The 20,466-nt window shown below is 35.1% G+C and overlaps 1 protein-coding gene across 1 annotated transcript; it reads right to left on the bottom strand.

The window, feature by feature from the left end:
- Nucleotides 1-1,522: 1,522 nt before the first annotated feature.
- LOC116177081 (protein pellino-like) lies at nucleotides 1,523-14,049 on the bottom strand. The gene is made up of 8 exons (XM_031495947.1): nucleotides 13,890-14,049; nucleotides 13,611-13,842; nucleotides 8,255-8,446; nucleotides 8,015-8,206; nucleotides 7,861-7,959; nucleotides 7,595-7,810; nucleotides 7,430-7,545; nucleotides 1,523-2,402 (listed from the first exon to the last, which is right to left on the bottom strand). Exons 2-8 carry the CDS (start codon nucleotides 13,617-13,619, stop codon nucleotides 2,276-2,278), a joined length of 951 nt encoding a protein of 316 aa, XP_031351807.1. The 5' UTR covers nucleotides 13,620-13,842; nucleotides 13,890-14,049; the 3' UTR covers nucleotides 1,523-2,275.
- Between the last annotated feature and the right edge of the window lie 6,417 nt (nucleotides 14,050-20,466).

Here is a 20,466-nt window from a genome sequence, read left to right on the forward strand (position 1 = left end):
AGGATTCCAGTTGTTCAATGATCTTTAGATGAAGTTTTGTGCAAATTCACTGAATTTTGAAGGGTAAATATGATTTCGCAAAAGGAAAAAACGAATTTTAAAATTTGAATTAGGAGAACAAATTCCATTTTCACAGTTTCTGCTCAAATAATTAGCATACTTTATTCCAAATGACTGCGGAATTGCATAATTTAGTAAGGCTCGATGGTGAATGTGAATGGAATGAAAAACATGAAAAGGGGTTCAAAAACTTACACCTTGTCATTGTTTCTGAACGGGTGATTTACCAGTTTATCATCCTAAGGTGCCTGTTCTAATAATTCAAACAGATGCTTCCTAAGATCGATTAGGTTGTGTCTTAGCTAAAAACAAACATCACATACAAATTTTGCTTCACATACACTGAATTGCCAAACTTCAATAGTAACTTTGGTCACCTCACAAGAAGGAAACCAATTCACACTTCGACACACAACTTTCTATTTCAAGATTAATAGATTTGCATTGAACTGAAGCTTTTATACCTACCAAATGTCATTTTCTCTTCATGATTGTGCAACATTCAGCCCTGTGATGTATCAGAAACGTTACACTTAACGTTCAGGCTGCCAAAAAATTATTTTTACAGGGGTGAATGTTCATATGAATACCAGCCTGTCGTCACAACTTACACAGTGACTTTTGGGGACAGACAACTATTTTTTACCAACACGTCATCCACACACCTTCTTGAAACACATATAGGTATAGCACTGTTATGTATCCAACACCAAGATGTTGTCATGTGTCTTGGAACATTTTTTCCTTCACCTTGTTCATTTTACTTAATAAATGTCCTATAAATATAAGTCATTTTATTTTAAGATCTCTCGTTAATGTTCACAAGAATAAATTTAAGTAATGAAATTTACATTATTTTGAATCACATGTCGTAAAGGCTACACTCAAGAATAATGAATTATGAGAACTTAAAATTTTATCAGCAGTCTATTGTAAAGCGACAACTAAAAAGTTATATAAATAGTATAGGTAATATATTAACTAATTATTTCTAACAGTCTTCCATTTCACACATTTGCACTTCGATTTAAAATTTCATTAAGCAGTATATTAAAAATACGGTAGGTATATAACTGAAGAATGTTTTTGTTATTTACATAATATACGTAGCTAGTACACAATAATACCGCTAGAGGATATAGCCTATCACAGACCAAATTAGCAAACGCAAGAATAATAATAACAAAAAGACATTCAATTTAGGTTGGGTGTCATTATAAATACTTATAAATACTAAGTTAGTGACACTGTACAGAGATATACGTATTTTGTGAAATACTACTTAGACAAAGATGTATGCAGTACACATATACTTGCATCTCTGTTGCACCGTGACTCTCTCGGTGGCCTCAACACTGCGCAAGCGCACTAGAATGTGAATTTGCGTTGAACTGTCTAACTAAGGGTAAGGGGTAAATAATAAACAGATGTGCGCATCTAGTTTTTAGTGTGTCTACTTAGATTGAACTGTTTTGTTTAGTAAATGTCTTTCCACATAACATACAAATGAAGGCATATATTATGTGAATTAAAAATTAAACAACATGCAAGCGTTCTCGTTCATCATTAATAATTAATAAAATTTTTTTGCGTAGTCAGCTGGAAACGTGGTAATATCATAGATCATGATCTAAGGGTAGTATAAACAAAACACGCGTTAAAGCAAATTCAAATTCAAGCGGTTGCGCATTGCTGAGGGAGTAACGGTACAACAGAGATGCAAGTCACACGTTACCAGCTTCAACTTTGTACAATAGTTCCCTTCCTCTTAGCCATTAACTTGCATTAATAAAAAATATTATACATAAAATTAAAAGACATGGATCCAAAATTTCAAAAATATTTTCAATCACTAAAACTTATTACATAAGAACTCATGGCAATAATTAATAGGTCCGACCCTAATTTTTGAGCATTAAATTAAACATCTCAAAATTACTTCAGCAGATATACCACATTATCGTTATGTACAAATATAGTTACAATTACTTACACGATATATAAATATGTAATGCATTCTTGAATATTTGTACAAGATTTTTATGATATTTAGTATCGGAAAAAAATTGTTTCCATAAAAAGGGAATTAGATTTGTGATACGCAGCCGCAACTGCTATTGATGAACCTTTGGTAAATAAACCTATACATTCTCACATGCATCGTACCGAATTATACAGATACAAAAATGTTCAATTTTAACAACAACTTTATTATCTAATCAACATTATCCTGAAAGATAAGTTTAACGTAACCAGGAAATTCGCCCAACGGGGATGCACAGAACGGACAAATTGCGTGGAACCCATTCGTTCCGTGCGGAATGGCAAGATTGGCCCAATACCTGAAAAATTTATAAATTTACAGATGGGCCTTACAAAATTGATAATTCTTTTTTAATTTGTGTCGTTCATCATTAAACCAGTCAAATTTTTTTTGGTTTGTTTCCAGGGACTAGTTTTCGCGTCAGGTTATATAAACCTCCAATGCGAGAGTTGAATCTTTGCCTTGTAAATCAAGACACAAATTGGTTCTTAAAATTAATGAGCTCTTGATATGTAAATAGATGGCGCCATTTTACAAATATTCTAGGCAGCTCACACGAGCATCTCTAGCTTTGGTTTTGAGTTGTAGGCATTTATTTTCATACTAGTTGATGAAGTCGTTCTTGAGTAGTAGATCTCAGGTCTATATTGAAAACAGCAGCAATGGTTCTGGAACACTGTCAGAGACAACTAGTTTAAACAAAGGGGTGCCACAAGGGTCCATCCTTGGCCCATTGCTCTTTTTACTCTTCGTCAATGATCTAAAACCATCACTACAAATTCCAACACTTATTCAGTATGCCGATGACACGTCATGTTTGTTTGCCAGTGAAACTGCTCAGGAATTGTCCGACAGTTTAACATTAATCAAAAAACATGGTAGAGAATGGTACACCATTCTAACAATAATAACAATTTAATCCTTAACACACAAAAAACTGCTCTTATAGCACATGCGTTAATGACCAATCCTTACTTGTAAAAATGTCTGGCAAGTCCATTCAACAAACTGAAGTGGCCAAATTCTTAGGGGTCCATATTGACCAAAACTTGAAGTGGTGCAAGCAGGTCGACTATGTTGTGGGCAGACTGAATAGTGCATGCTATGCTATCACATATCTCCAAGAGCGCCTAAGCCTTAACTTAATTCGAGCGTATTACTTCGCAGCTGTACATGGTGTACTAACCTACAGCATACTACTTTGGTTCACTGCTTCTGATACACGTCGCGTATTTATAGCACAAAAACGCATTATTAGGGCTATGGTTGGTCTTCCAAGTGCAGCTTCTTGCCGAACTTCATTTAAACAATTGAAAATTTTAACTCTCCCCAGTCTTTTTATGTACTGCGTCTCGGATCGTACGTGGCAAAACATAACTGATTTCAATCAAAATAGCCATATTTACAGCGCAATGAATACAAGGAATGGTGACAATTTGAGCATACCCACTCACTGAACAACTCGTTTTGAGAGAGGTTATTACTATAATTGCATCAAAGTGTTTAACGCTATACCAAAGGCAATAAAACAATCAAGGAATCTTCAATTGTTTAAAAAAAAGTTAAAATTACATCTAGGTACTTGAAAAAAATTACTACTCCTTTGGCGAGCTTGATGCGAATTAAACCGGACACACTAACAACTTATTTTCCTCAATGTATAACGTTTGTCCTTTTTATGTTTTTAGTTTTTTCTACATTCATGACAATGCCAATGTAAATGAATTTATGCATGGCAATAAACTATTATTATTATTATTACTAATGTTATTAGAACAAATCTTCGCTCTAGTTCCAATAAAAGTAACTGTCTCACAGTACCAAGAGTAAAAGTAAAAGAGAAATCCAGAGGAATTAGGAAACTTGTAAATATGATCATACAACAGACAAAAATTAAATGGCCGATCAAATAGTCCAACGTCTGTCGTTTATCGGCGTAGACTCTAGACTTCACATATCCCCACAGAAAATAATCCATAGATTTGATATCACAAGTTCGTGAAAGCCAATTGACAAGTCCATTATGGGGAATTATGCGCTCATCGAAGAAGACAGCAGTGGAAATCTAGAAGAAAGCAGCATCCCTGTGTTTGCGTCAAGTCAAAGGCATAATTCGTACAGACAGAAAAAAGAATGGCCGACAGCTCCATCATTTTCTTCCTATTTTCATCTGTGGTGTTTGATGAATATTAAATTTGTTTTGGGTAGATTTAATTTTGGTAGTATTGGGGAAAGTAAGGGTGTTATCTTAGATTTAAGGTGTTTGTAATTGTTTTTAAACAGTTTGCTACATGTGTTTGTAAACCCAGTAAATCTTGGGGCTCTTGTAAGTTTGGGTAAGCATGATAAGTCAAGTGGTTATTTGTGAAATACAAATTTTAAAAAATGTGATGGTGAAAATATAGCAAATCAATTTTGCTTGTAAATCTAGTTTTTCTGACCTTTTGATGTCAGTGATCACTTTAAAGTGGAACGCGCACTGCCGGTCTTTGCCATAGAAACGTAGCGCGCCGAGAGAGATTATATTGCAAGAGGGATTTCTGTCACTGTTACTCATTAGGAAACTGATCATTAATATAAATTCAAAACATATCAAATGGGTTGCTCTATGCATGCGCGAAAGTAGGACAGAGATGCTCTTTGTGGCCCTCTCTCTCGGATCGCGCTGGCCAACGGAGCGCGCGTTCCAGTATAATTATAGTTGAGTGCTTAGATATATACATGGATAGAGCTATCTCATAAGCATAAGCATAAGATAACCGTTGCCAACATTCCAACGTGCATTTTTATACTTGTCATCTTTTTCTATTAGTAAGTTGCAATGTATTTATCCTTTGCCGGGTTGATTGTAAAAGTGCGCAAGCTTGGCGATTGTAAGGACGTTTGTCCGTTTGACATGGTATCTTTGCAAACAGCTGTTTTTGTTATTTAACTTTATTTGCTTAACTTTACATGGTTATATATGAAACTAAAGTTTTAATACAGTTCTGTACCACTAAACTGTCCTATAAAGATGTATTTATTCATGTATTGAGAACCATTTTTACCCTAAATAATAAATATTGCATTGTTTATTAACATTGTGAGGTTAAAAATTTGAATTTTCTGATTGGTTACCATCACTGCAACTGTACAATATGGAATAACAAGTTAACAACATATAAATAGTACGTCGACAAGAGAGATACAGCACAAAAGTACGTAGAGTCTTGAATCAGAACATGTTGGCGACATAGTCTAATTGCATCGCTCCATCCATGTTTGTGTGATCTAAGATTCAGTGTTAGTGACGCATAGTGGGATGACAGTCTCATTCATTTTTTTTAAGTAGTATTTATTTTATAAGATCGTCGCCTATCTCTATGCAGAACAGTGTCAAGTCCCTGGGGAGGGAAAGGTGTTGACAATTAAATCACATTTAGATACAATAATGAACAAGGATATTGGGGCACTGTGGACTGAAAACAAATGTTTGAGAAAAAGCGGGGATTAGTTTAAAAAATGACCTGTTGGATATACATAACAATGTCCACATTCTCTACGGTGGCCCTAGAGACCCTTCCTAAACTTACTGCATCCACTCTTTGTAGTAAGAGCGGAGGCATTGAAAAGAGCATATAAATTTTTAGATAAACTCAGAAAAGGAGTGGAGTGCCTGCTAAAGTTTAGTAGGAATGATATAATATCTTTTCTTGTCGAATAAAAAGACACCTCCACAATATGGGCACTTCGCACAAGATGTTAGGAGGAAAATAAACTATTCTGAATCTCACTGAGAGGCATACAACAGGTCAAGGCACAGGTTTGTTGAATGAAGAGAAAATGCAGCTGGAAATGCTACAACAGGCTGCTCCCAGGAGAATTCTAGATTGGATATTGACATTCTAAGGGAGTGAGACTACAACTAGAGGGTACAATAAACTACCTCTAAGAATAATAATATTTATAATATGTATTCAATTCAGCTAAAATATTGTCAGCTTTCCACAATTTCAGATTTTACTGTTGGTTAACCCGAACTCATTATTATAATATAACTGTGATGCCCTACTTTTTATTCATTCATTTAAAATGCTGTCAACGTGAAAGACAAAATACAAACGACTTTGATATTTAAGATAAAAATTAAAAACAATTACAAACAATGGGCAAAAAAATTTTCCAGTTTGATATATTTTTACGACTGGTAAAATTTACAGATCCATTATTACATTTCTTTGGAGCATTCTGCATGCATAAAATATCATTTCCATTCATTTTCTACAAAAACCGTAACAAATTGCCCTTATTTTTTTTGAGTAGGAATTTATTTTAGAATAACGAAAATCAGTTAACACCTAAAAAAACTCAAAGTTTTTGCATTCTCATGTGTCATGAATCACTCTGTATAACTTTTTTAAAGTTTTTGTATTAAAATTTCAAAAAATGTCTTTGTAAATAGGAACGGTTGCATTGTGCAGTTTGCGCATGCGCACATCTGATTTTTACAATATATGATATGAGGGCTTTTACTAGAAGCATCTGTTGTTAAAATTTCAACACAATATCTCTACAAATAAGAAAGTTAGTATTGAGCAGCTTGCGCATGCGCACGCCTAGTATTTACAATACGCGATGTTTGCCTTTACTAGAAGTATCTTTAAAAAAATGTATCTCTACAAATATGAAAGTTGACATTGCGCAGTCTGCGAATGTGAACATTAATCGTCAAGATTTTTCTTGCCTCAGGTCTCAGAGTTATAAGCTACTTACCGAATGCAAAAAGAACGAACTAAATATATTGAAAACTGTAGTAGTGAACGCCTTGGACGGACGGATGAAGAAAGTGACCATAATACCGCTTTCCAACATGAGTTGGAAAATGCACCAACAATAAAGCAACTCAAATCTACCCATTACATATTTAGATGCTGGGATACGGAATAGGGTTCTAAATTATGAACAAATCTGTGATCCCCTTTAAAAGTATTTTGATACGTTTGTAGTTCTTGTCTAAGGAGCATTTCCCTCTACTAATTGATCTATGAAGGGGCGTGTTGTAATCAAAAAATTGATTACGGGTGCTGTAAATATAACGTATTCTGAAATTTAAGAATTTAAGAATTATTTCAAAAAAGCCAAAATAATTCAAGAAGCACATATGAAATGGGAATGAATTCAAGTATTGAATTAACATGTCAACGTCACGAATTAACTAGTCCTGGCTAGTACCTACTTATTTACTTTTTCAGATGCGAGTATGTACATTTTTTATGCATACTACATTTTGCTTTTCATGTCTATTAAAACATGTGAACGAACTATACAACATTTAAATATACTCACTTTACAGTCTTTTCTGTAGCCATGTGTCCACATGGATTAAATGCGAAAGTGGGAGGACCCGAATCAACATAAAAAGCTGGCTCTAATCCCATACAAACTTTCACGGCAGGACCCAACTGCAAAATACGATTAGGACATTATTTAATAAACAGAAAGCAAGATTACCTTTAAGCAAATTGGACACTTTCTAGCTCCCGAATCCTTATCCTGTCCCCATTCGTGTAACCCCTGCACATGACCGCATGTGAGATAGACGTACGGTTGTTGTTGACTTTCGTTGCCTGTAACCTTTCTTGGTATTACCAACGTATTTAGACCCACCGGACATTGCGGTCTGCCAGCATTTATTTCATCAATTTCCTTTTCTAGATCTCGTTTACTCTGTAAACAATACGGTTAGATCCGCAAGTGTTATTATGTCAATAACATACCGGCGATAATGCTAATCCTTCGGCCGATCTCCACAGAAGAGTGGCTCCGCAGAGATCAATAAGAGTGCCATCTTGTAAGCTGTTCGTTGCCCCTTCCACCTGTAATTTAATACAAATGACAATACTACCAGTCCGGAATACAAAATTCACTTACCACTTGACCCTTTTGTTGCGCCGATCTCGACTCCCTCAATGAAAATACGCCGCCGCCAACCGATGTTTCCAACCAAAGACCGCACTTGCCTTCTCCACCACAAAAACTGCCATTGGGATGCATAATAAGGACACCGTTTGTGATCAAACCGTCAATATCTCTGCCGTTATCCTGCCATTTAGTTGCCTTTTCCTAATACAAATAATATTGATTGAAAGTCTCACAGAATTGTGCACTTACCCCTAAAAATATATTTCTAGAAGTATCAAAACCCGCAGCATATATTCTACATATCTTCGAATTACGATCTGCTAAAATTCTGCAGGCAAATCTAGATATTGTACTTTGCACAACTTTGTTTTCTCCTATTTTATCACCAGGTATTGTATCCATTACTACAAAGTCTATAGGTGATTCGGATGACCTTCCGATCTACAAAAAAATTAAAACATTAATTTTTTAATCGTTTGTACATACCTAATTACAATGGATTTGCATTTGGACATGACTGTAGTGTAGCAAAAAGTATTTAGACTCAAAGAGTTAACTATTTGACAAATATACATCAAGGTTGTTCTACACTCATTTAGATGTAACAAAACTACCTACCCATGCGACGTTGGCCCCGCCCACATAAAATAATTTGACAAAAATGTGTCGACAGTTAATGCAACGTTAGTGCTCGAAGGCTATCGTTAGCGCTACGACATACCATAAAATAAAAGAAGTATAAATTGTGCGCAACTCTTGTACAGATAAAGCGCATTTTTTTAACCGAAAGAGCTTTTGTTTTATCATCACCAATGGATATATTTCTTGCAGACGTCTCGATCGCCCTTTGTGAGTACCCTCTTCAGACAATCTGTTCTTGAGGTATAAGGGAATATATCCGATCACGATAAAAGGTCGAGGAGAAGGGCTATGGTTGGTAGAAATTAATTCCTTTCGTTGAGACCTTTCATTACAATGTTCAATGAAGGATAAAACTAATTCCACTCCCCCTCCACTCCGTACTTTGATAACAGGACAGAAAGAAGGGCAATAGTTGGTAGAAAACTATTCCTTTCGTCGAGACCTTTAATTAGAATAAAATGAGAGATTTTTAAACCCCCCGACCAGTCGTACGAGGAAGTTATAGTTTGTACAAACCAATTTTTTTCGATCAGACCTTTCATTAGAATACCATTCCCCTAGAAGTAGTTCGAAACGGCAAAGGCGGGTCCGGACGGACAAAACGCAATCAATAGCACATTTTTTTTATTCTTAAAAAATGCGCTAAAAAAACGGAGAGGGGCCAACTTACTTATCGAAATAATGAACACACACAGTATTGCTATTAAATGCCAAACCAAAAGTTTCTCAAATTTTTCGCCGTTCTTAAAAAAGTTAAATGTGAAGTTAGCCCCGCCCATACATTTTTAATTAGATGAAACCACGTGATTATTATTGCTACGTTAGTGCTGTTTTGCGCTTGAAGATTACGATTCCAACGTTTTTCGTTTCCGAGGAAAACAAAAAACTAAAATATTTCGTGTTTTGAGTCATTATAATAAATTACAACACAGAATTAAAATGTACCTCCACGCTTTTTAGCGCATTTTTTCATTTTCTTAGAAATATAAAACGTTAAACTCGCAATATTCGAACACTAACGATCGCATGTGCGTTTCTTTAACCTAAAAAACCAATGTCCAGTAGTAAGCTAAATGAAAGTAAAATTTTTAAAATGGTCCAGTAGGCCCTACCAGTTCCCATTTGAAATTGTATCTTGTGTTTGTATATATAAATTCAAGGTTTAGTGTGTACTGTGAAATTATAACACCCTGTAGATCGGTAAAAAAAATTACCTCTTCCGTATTTACATCATACAACTTAAAAACTCTATCAACATTGCGTAATTTTTATGCTAACTTTTCCTAAGGTCTCGCACATACACAATAGTTATTCATCTCAATTGGGTTGTACCTTATTTGATTTAGTTAAAAATAATACTTATATTTTACATGACTAAATTTAGTTCTTGAGAGAAGCAGTAATGAAAAAATTAATGAGTATTTTCTATCAATATTTTTACAAATTACATTTATCTTTGTAATGCGAGACATCAATGAATAGAAATTACATATTTGAAATTGATTGCATATCACATTTCTAGAAAATTGATAAGAACACACCATTCTTTTTGTTATACTTAATAGCAAAGTTCAATAGCACTATTCCATTTCTTAATTTATAACTTATGGAAAAAACATTATCAGACTATTAGGATCGTGTACGAAATAGGCTTTTAAAAAGGAAACTGTGTATCATTTTTTTGAGAAAGGAACATTAAACATATTTTCATTTGTTTTTAAGTGGTGAGGGAAAAAGTTGTCTTATCACATTACCTGATAGAAAATGTCCACCAATGGGTGTCCATGCAGCCAGAGGTATTAGACAACTGCTGCATGGAAGACACAGGTGCGTTACACAAGAGGCGGACTATGTCAAAAAATAATGTTAAGTCAATGAACTTTGAAGATGTGCTGTATTTTGTTTGTAATAAATAAAATTATAATTTTAATGTATACAGTGCCTCATATATAAAATGCCTTATCGTTTATGGAGTAATTGCATAAAATATGTCAGTCTTGTAATTGCTCTTCAAGCCATTTTTGGAGCAAAATTTTGCGATTTGTTTATGCTGAAGACAAGTAACAGTTTTCGATCAAGGCGAAAAGGTTTGAGTATGAAAGACCCAAATTGTCAACCCCTATAGGTTCAATAAACCCATAAGGAGCGTTTAAAAAAGCGGCAGAGCACCTCGGTGTGACCCCATGGAGTCATTGGATTTGACTCATTTTCAATAGACTTGTTACATGTGGCATATAGGTCTACTGTGCAAAGTTTCAACCGAATAGGTTCAAGCGTTTGGCAGGGACAAAGAAGTGTGACTCCACGGGGTCATTGGATTTGACACTGTGCACACTTAAGTGCGCGAATATTCCCCGCGCACAATAGCAAATACTCGCGCATTTGCGCCACAAATGTGCGAGCACATTGCATTTTCAACATACACCGGCAACAGTGCGTGTGTATTTTTATGAGAGACGTTTGTCAGCGGGGTCAACGCTAATAAGCGTGCTCGACTTTCGCAGTTTATCTCAACTTCTCGATTCTGGTAAAATAACAATACACTAATGTACCTATCTAGGTGTATGACTGCTTCCAGAACAAATATTATGATTTTGATAACACCTAAATGTGCGCGAAAATGCGCGAATTTTTTCAAATAATAAATGCTTGAACATTTTACAACACCTACTTAAATTTGATTTATCATTCCTAAAATTTAAGTAAACATCTGATAACCCGAAATACTTCCAAATGTTTAAAATGTGCACAGTGTGATTTTGCAACACATCACCACCATGTCCTACATGTCTCTTAACTCACAAAATCTCAACGGACTTAAAATGTGCATACTGTAATGGCATTATATGGGAATGTCTGCTATAGTCAATATAAATAAAATATGTTTGTCTGTATGTCTCTTATAACTACCTAAAACCGCTAATCCAATTGCGATGAAACTTTTTGGAATGGTTAAACGTATGCCCACGAGCTTTCTAAAATTCCCACAGGAACAGGATTTCAGGTACGAAGTTTCGCCGAAACTGCTAGTATAAAATAAATACATTTTTTGTTTGTAATATAATCTACCTTTTCTTCTTCTATACAGGGTGGTGACTTGCGTCACGCATCATAGGGATTTCAATGTAAAATTCATAACATGCGATTATTGGCTCCCCAAATTATTTTAGAGCAAAAATGTATGAAGGTTTTTTGTAGAAAAAAATTTTTTACGTCAATAAACCGTATTAGTTTTCAATTTTTTACATAGTAAAGACGGAAAATTGAGAAAATAAAACCCGCATCTTTTTGAATAATCTGCGATGCCATGGAATTTTCTAAAACAAAAAGATGTCAAGTTGTCAATTAGCAGCTGGATTTTATGATCGACTTGGTTACTGTCTTGCAGTGAATGGTGACTTATTCGAACATTTACTGTCAATTGTTGTATTAGCAAACCGTTTTTAGTAATTTGGTCTTTCTTTATGTTGAATTCGCTGTTCTAAATATAAAACTTTTTGATAGAATTTGATTTGTTTTATAGCAGACATTCCATGGCATGACGGATATTGTAGTTTTTGTATTATAAAATTCCATGGCATCACAGATTATTGAAAAAGATCATTATGTAAAAAATTGGAAACTAACGCGGTTGATTGACGTAAAAAATTTTTGTCTATAAAAAACCTTCATACATTTTTGCTCTAAAATAATTTGGGGAGCCAATAATGGCATGTTATGAATTTTACATTGAAATCCCTATGATGCGCGACGCAAGTCACCACCCTGTATAACCGATTTCATAGAAGGAATGGAATAAAATAATTTTGACAGCAGAATAAATAACCAATTAATAATGACGGTCAAATCATTTATTTTGTCATGGCAAGTACGAATTGGTAAAACAGTTTGATGATGTATTTATAAATACAAATATTTCAGAAACGGCTAAAGCAAATGTCAACATATACATTTTTGTAATCGGAAAGAAAAGATGTATTCAATTTTGGAAAAATATACAGGCCGTTCCATTAAAAATTTATCAAATTTGAATTTTTTACTAACGTTGCGATATTCATTTGTTTTTTACTTAACATTTTCTGGCGTTTTCAGAGAAACCCCATAACTTAGGTATTTAACTTTTTTTCTATCTCTTTTCATTTAGCTAAAATGAATTTTCGTGGTCATGTAAAGTCAATTAATAACAATTGTGGTCCATTTATGGTCACTTAGATTACAAAATAATATTAAATTAATTAGTTTAATTTATACAAGGTATTAAGCCCAGAAGATTTATTTCTCATCGTTATGCAGCTGGGATCAATTTAATTGAATCCAGTACTTCCACTATAGCCACCATCCAGTAATCGAAGGGCAGATCCGTTGGAGTTTTGTACTATGAAGTACTGTGCAGCAAATGGTATCAAATCTGTTTTTGCTATTTTGTAGAAAATTATCAAAGATGTGCAGCGACTATTTTCATCGCGATCCCATGATTGATACGGAGTCAAGGTTAGGGCAAAGGCTAAGTTCACAGCTGTTTCACTTATAGTCTACAGTAATATGAGTATTTTTTGAGGGAGAGTTAAAATATCTGTATGCTTTAATCTATTCATAAAAAAAATATCAAAAGGTGTCAACATCGTTTCTTATGAACAATGTGTAACTAATTAACGCAAGCTTTAGCTTGAGGGAGTGTATGAAATGCATTCGTTGATGGAGTCAAAATTTCAAATTCTGATTACTTAGAAACCGACTTAGAAACTTAGTATCTGAAGAGGTTACCCTTAAAGAGAAAATGGAAGGTCGCAACAAGATGTAAAGATTTATTATGACTGGTAGGCCGATAGATTCACCTGATGACTGTTTTGGTAGATCACGTACAGTGAGAACCAGACATTGCGCATGTATTTTTCCATAAAATACTGCTTCAAATTAAAGTACCTACCTATTAAATAAACGGTGGGCAGATAACAATACATACCTGGAACATATCAGTCTCGTCATCAGATGTATATTCAACAATAACAGCGTGACTTCTCGATAATGTATATGATATAGAATGTTGTGTAGCATCTAATATAGCTTGTGAGGAGTGAGGCGTCTTAACTACATAATGTTTAGATTTTTTAACTCCGTTTGGATCCTGCCGCTTATACAAAACAAATTTGCTTCTTTTTCTACCCCGATCACCTTGCGGTAAAGAACCATTGTATCTGAAACGATTCAACTTACTTCGGAAACGTGACCAAACAACACTTACCCTAATATGACTAGCTCCCCATATTTTACAAGCTGTTTTGGTTTATCCGAATTTGTCGTTTCTTGTTCTTCTAAAATTGGCGACTCTGTTCCGTCGGTTCTAGAATAGAAAAGAAAACGTTAAACTTTGTTTTAAAACAACAGTTTATTCAAAATAATGTTGACCATCACTGAAATGGTTGTTAATAAACACACAGTTGCATTAACGATGAAGATCTCTATGTAAATATGTTGATGGGGTATCGCCCACTTTCGTTTGAGCATTTTAATCATATTCCCAAATACTAAACGTAATAAATTCTCTAATGACAATTACATGATATAGTGCTGCTTCAAAGCAAATTGAGAAATCAAATAACACACACCAAGTGTGCATAGGGGGCAAGGTTACTCAAAGCACGCTATGCGTAGGTTAATTTCATTGACAGATAGAAGTACGCCCCAGAAAGCATGAAGCAAGTGCACATTTAAAAACATAAATCATATGTACACCTACAAAGATCGTGTATGCTAATTGTTTTCATTAGTAAGTATCATAATATGGCTAAGAAAAGCCCAACATAATTTTAATGGAAATTTATGAATTCATAGTCACTGTAGCCAATTTCTGTACATTGGACTACTAGTACTGTATTGAATTGGAAAATTCAAACATTGATTATTATGTAATTTTTTTGACATGGCGCAGATATCACCCGCAGGCATGCGCGTTCTGTGCAAACGATTTTTAGCTGTTCCTTTTATTCCTGAGAATATGTGTTCTAACCGGTTCAGCCGTTTGGCCGGAAATGGGAGTACACACGGACCGACCGACTGACATCATGGTTGGCTTAATATGACGCAAAGGCGTTTCTTGCATACGGCTGCACTGTATCACAACATCATAGTTACCAAGTCACCGACGTACCTGTATCGGAAAATCTCCTTTAGAACTGATGTACATAACCTCAATTTAAGTTTTAAAGGACCACTAACGCCACCTGTGCAAAGAACGCAATTTTTCAATAGATAGTTTTCATATAGGATCACAAAGGTCTATAATAATCTTCCTGCAAACCTTAAGTTGCTATCGCTTAAATCATTCAAGCTTAAGTTGCGCAAATTGCAGCTCAAACATCAAATCCAAATTTAACATAGTCATTGTATTTCATCGCGGATTTATTGGAAGATTCTAAGGAAAGTAATTTTATTTTTTATATTGTAGTTTGTTTAATTTTAATGTAAATAACAGTCGGAATAGTTCCAAGGTTAAGTGGAAGAACAGACGGCGGTAGTGTCCGCCGAACTGAACTTCGCCTTGTAGAAGTGTGGTATTTTATTAAGGATCCTCAGATCCTTTATAGTTTTGTATTGTCGTCCGTCCGTCCGTCCGTCCGTCCGTGTGCGCTCTAACTCTTTTTAAAAGTGGCCGATTGTGTTGAAATTTGGTATACGGGTACGTTGGACATTAAGAACGGACGCTATTGATTTTCAGGAAGCTGGTTCAACAGGAACAAAAGTTATACGACTTCGAGTGAATCGGGAACAGGAAAAACTGCGAACTCAATATAATAAAAATTAACATATTTCATTCCCTAGGTCATGTATCGAGTTCGGACTTTCGCTAGATTATTCCCTATGACTCTTAGATGTGTAACAATTCAATATAACTCTTCTCTGTGGTCTCGGTCAAAAGTTTTAGAGCAAAATGTACCCAAAATTATTCTTTACACATGAATTTAGAGTTGTAAAAGCTTTCAAACGCATTATCTTGATGCTGAAAGAGTTGATAACGTGCACGTTTGATAACCGCATGTGTGTGATTCAAAAATGTTAAATTATTTTTCTGAGGCCACATGGATTTTGATCAAAATATGTCAAAATCGTTAATTATGCACCAAGATCGTTGGGAAAAAGACTACGCGCATTATCTCAATGCCCAAGACATGAATTTGATGCATTTTTGGCGACCACGTGGATTTTGATCAAAACATGTCAAAATCGTTATTTATGCACCAAGATCGTTGGGAAAAGACTAGGCGCATTATCTCAATGCCCAAGACATGAATTTGATGCATTTTTGGCGACCACGTGGATTTTGATCAAAACATGTCAAAATCGTTATTTATGCACCAAGAGCGTTGGGAAAAAGACTAAGCGCATTATCTCAATTCCCAAGACATAAATTTGATGCATTTTTGGCGACCACGTGGATTTTGATCAAAACATGTCAAAATCGTTATTTATGCACCAAGATCGTTGGGAAAAGACTAGGCGCATTATCTCAATGCCCAAGACATGAATTTGATGCATTTTTGGCGACCACGTGGATTTTGATCAAAACATGTCAAAATCGTTATTTATGCACCAAGAGCGTTGGGAAAAAGACTAAGCGCATTATCTCAATGCCCAAGACATGAATTTGATGCATTTTTGGCGACCACGTGGATTTTGATTAAAACATGTCAAAATCGTTATTTATGCACCAAGATCATTGGGAAAAAGACTAGGCGCATTATCTCAATGCCCAAGACATGAATTTGATGAATTTTTGGCGAAAACGTGGATTTTGATCAAAACATGTCAAAATCGTTATTTATGCACCAAGATCGTTGGGGAAAAAACCAAGAGCATTATCTCAAAGCCCAAGACATGAATTTGATGCATTTTTGTTAACTATAAAATGTATTTTGTAAGATTAAAATAAATTGTCGTTAAAAGTGATTGTAATACTGAGGATCCTTCGATATTTCGTTGTATCGGTTTATTTCTGTTGTTTTTGGGGATAATTAAAGGCAATATTATTAGTACTATTATTATCATCGAGATTTTGTTTTTCGGATTTCTTGGACTTCAAAACGTGTATTTCCGTCAAAAAGTGGGGGGTCATTTGTAACCTCAATGCAAACTTCCCTTACTAACGTGCGGGTGGTAAACAGAATTTTGTTAATACCTCATACACCGCTCGCTTTATTCCATTTCAACATCTACCAGCGGTTATTGAAAAACACTTTAGAAGCTATAGGCCGCTATTTTCGTATTTTTGATGGACGCCATATTGGATTTTTACAGAATAAGATAGAAGACAAACAAAGAAATTCATTTGAATGCATCGCATGTTGATTGTTGTTTCAGCGCGATCTGGTTACACGTGGATGTTTTGTTGAGAAATGAATGTAAAACATTTGAATTTGAAATGTTTGTTGTAAATGTATATAGAAGTATAGAGTGTGACAGGTTATTTTTCTTTTTTTTGTCCTTTATCTCACCGTAAAAATCCAATATCGCGCCCCTAAGAAATAAGAAAGTAGTAGCCTGTAACTTCTACATCTAGCGGAATATCTGATAACGTGATAACAAATTCAGATTCTCAGAAAAAAGGTGACAATAGAAGGTGCTACATCAGTCGAGATTGAACCAGGACGATAAGTATTGATGACGGATAGCTCTTTTACGTCGGAAAATTCGTTACTGCGAAAATCTTTCAATATTACTATTATTTTCCTAAAAGATTTATGCTCCATTGCTCCATCTTTTTCTAATCTATAAACTAAAGAAAGAGAACGCGTCATAAGTCAGTTTATTATAGTGCAATTACATTGATTAGTTACAGTTACCTAACTAACTTTGAATTAAACCATACATCATAAATCATGCAGAGAAATTGAATTTTTTACGAAAAGTTAACTTAAGCTAAGTTTAGTAAATTGTTAAAGTTGCTGTCTGATAGCACTGTCGAGGTGTAAATACCACTGTACGTACGGCTTACGGTGGCATGTACACCTGGACAGTGCTATACGATACTTTATTACGATTTTCTAAAGAGCAGTCTTAAAAAGTTCATAACATTTAAAAATAACTGTACTAGAAACTAATGAGCAGGTAAGTTGTTTTTAATGAGAAACATAACCTTTAAATTTATTTTAATTTTATCAAACTGTAAACCGAGCTGTAAACGTACCTGTACGCGAGACTACCCCGCATGACGTCAGTAGTCAGAAACATTCGTATACTTTGCCAGCACGGCGGCAAATGATTCTGGCTACTGACGTCACGCGGAGTAGTCTCGCGCAGTCGCGCACAGGTACGTTTCCTTGCTTCGCGCCGACCCTTGTTTTAAGGTGCTTACAGCGAACGTAAATATCAATGTTTTGCACCCATTTTTTTTCTGGTCGTTTTTAGCTTCCTAGCATGTGCTAGGTAGCTATTGCGATAGCCGTTTTTTGAACATTTCAAAATTTCATCAAATGTCGACGACGTTTTTGACCATTTTAAGCAACTTTTAAAGAATAAAATTTTTTTCCGTCTGTATGTACGTACGTACGTTTGCTGGCAATTTTCTGAGAAAACGGCTCGACGGATTTTGTTGAAATTTTGTATATATGTTTTAGGCATACCGAACAGAAAAATAACGGGCCGGATTTTTGAAAAGAAATTTTGGAGCGCCGTAACGGCATCGAACTTTTTTTTTCAAATAGCAACCTAAAATTTTTATTCTATTATTTGGAAGACCTTATTTTCCTGTGTACAACCTACAAAAAATTGGGCCGGGTTATATTATCAAAAAACGGAGAAAAAAATTGTCAAAGTCAAAAAATTGTGTTGCATATGTGCAAAACGCAACGATCTTGTTTCTGAAGCAATTTAAACGAAATTTCTATGGTAAGTCCCTTTAATAAAAGCAAACAAAATTCATGCGCAAAAATCGTGTTGCGCATGCGCAGAAATGCAATTTTTCTTATTTATGGAACAATTTTAACGAAATTTAGATGGTAGGTCCTTTTAATAAAAGCTAACAAAATGCATGCGCAAAAAATAGTGTTGCGCATGTGCAACATCCAACTTTCTTATTTATGGAGCAATTTTAACGAAATTTGGATGGTAGGTCCCTCTAATAAAAGCAAACAAAATGCTGACGGTTTTCTCTTCATAGCATGAGCTAGGTACAATGCGAAATTTTATCAAATGTTGACGTTTTAGATCATTTTAAGCAACTTTTAAAGAATAAATTTTTCCCGTCTGTAAGTGCGTACATATGTTGGCAATTTTTGGTTTCAGCTAGGAAGCTATACTTTGTTTCAAGGGTGCTGAACCTTTCGTCACACTATCTGACGTCATAGCAAAATTAAGGCAGGTCGTAAATTAGTAGTTGGTTTACATATTGTCACATTGACGTTTCAACTTATTTGTTAAGGTGTCACTATCGTTCATCATTATTAGACCGCCCAAGTTGACAATCACTTGTAAGGCATCTGGTCCTGATAGGTTTTTTCCTGTTCTTAGGTTTTATAATGGCTAAATGGTCATGTATTTTATGTAGAGGAAGTCCGTTGGTATGAATTAAACCTTTTCCACCGTTTGTAATCACCTCATGTAACCGATTCTTTGCACCGACAATCCAAATGGATACTGCCAGAGCATCCGAAACTCTTTGAGATGAAGTGTTTGATGGTTACAGAAAACGCATAGGAACATTTGTAACTTAAAGTTTGTTTAGGCAGTTCGTAAATTAATATTTTGTTTACATAATGTTGATGTGAAATTAAGTATGCTACCAATGTGAAGAATACGCGTTAAGTTGCGCGAATTTTAATGACCACTGGCTCATTGAAATAACAACGCATACATACAGTTTCTGTTCTTTTGCCACACAGTCGAGATATTCGCATAAGGATCTTGAATATCTTCTCATCCGATTTATTTAAAAAAAAAACGCAATTGTGAGAGAAAACAGGTAGTGAAGAAAACACTCTCAAATGTTCATATTCAAATCGTATGTACAAAAGAAAAAACGACACTACACCACAAATCCATCTTCTGATCCTGCATGCAGTATTAGGTATATACCGGACCCCTTCACCACTTCTTTTTCTAACTGTTTTGAGAGTACCATCTTGCCAGCTTCTTCTAAAAGACCCTTTACTGTATATCCAGGTTTCGTCTAAAACCACAGGTCGTAATGGAAAGAGTGAAGTTTCGTTGTGTTTAAAGTCTCTCAAAAATTGTAGTCTTCTTTGAACTGCATAGGGCTGTTCCATTAAAAATAATCTATTGGAAACGGTGCATCTCCGCCACGTGAATTTCAGTTTCTTCAAACTGCGGGACAAAGAGGTAGCAGATATTTCTACGCCATCAAGTCGTTGAAGATTACTGTGTAAGTGGGCGTTCACAACGGCGCGCCGCACATCGCACTGCACTTAGCATCGTGCATAGCATCGACCGGTCGAGGCGAATAAAAGCATACATTTAAATGCACATGTTCATAACGAAGCATCGCACATCGCACGCCCAATGTTGGAGGCGATGGTACCATGCTATGTTAAATGAGCTTAGTATTTTGCATAGCATCGTATGGGTTGCACGAATATGATGGACAAGGAAAAGTTAATAACTTTAGTATTCTCAAGAGAGGGTATATGGAAATAAGCGTCAAAACATAATCATAATAGCTTTATGGGATGAACAGTATCCTTCTCACATTTCAATGTACCACAAGTGCAATGGATTATTCAGAAGAATTAATTCTTCATCTGAAGAAGATTCGGAATAATTCGCCATGATACACGCGAGACGTTTCGAGCAAAACTATCGAAGCGATG

Source organism: Photinus pyralis, unplaced genomic scaffold, assembly GCF_008802855.1.
Source record: "Photinus pyralis isolate 1611_PpyrPB1 unplaced genomic scaffold, Ppyr1.3 Ppyr1.4_LG7, whole genome shotgun sequence".
Classification (NCBI taxonomy): domain Eukaryota; kingdom Metazoa; phylum Arthropoda; class Insecta; order Coleoptera; family Lampyridae; genus Photinus; species Photinus pyralis.

Excerpts from the sequence above, each read along its gene's own strand:
- LOC116177081 (XM_031495947.1), bottom strand. Across the intron at positions 7,811-7,860 it reads AAGGATTAGCATTATCGCCG|AGTAAACGAGATCTAGAAAA; the intron begins GTATGTTATTGA and ends TATTGTTTACAG. Across the intron at positions 7,546-7,594 it reads AGTGTCCAATTTGCTTAAAG|TTGGGTCCTGCCGTGAAAGT; the intron begins GTAATCTTGCTT and ends CGTATTTTGCAG.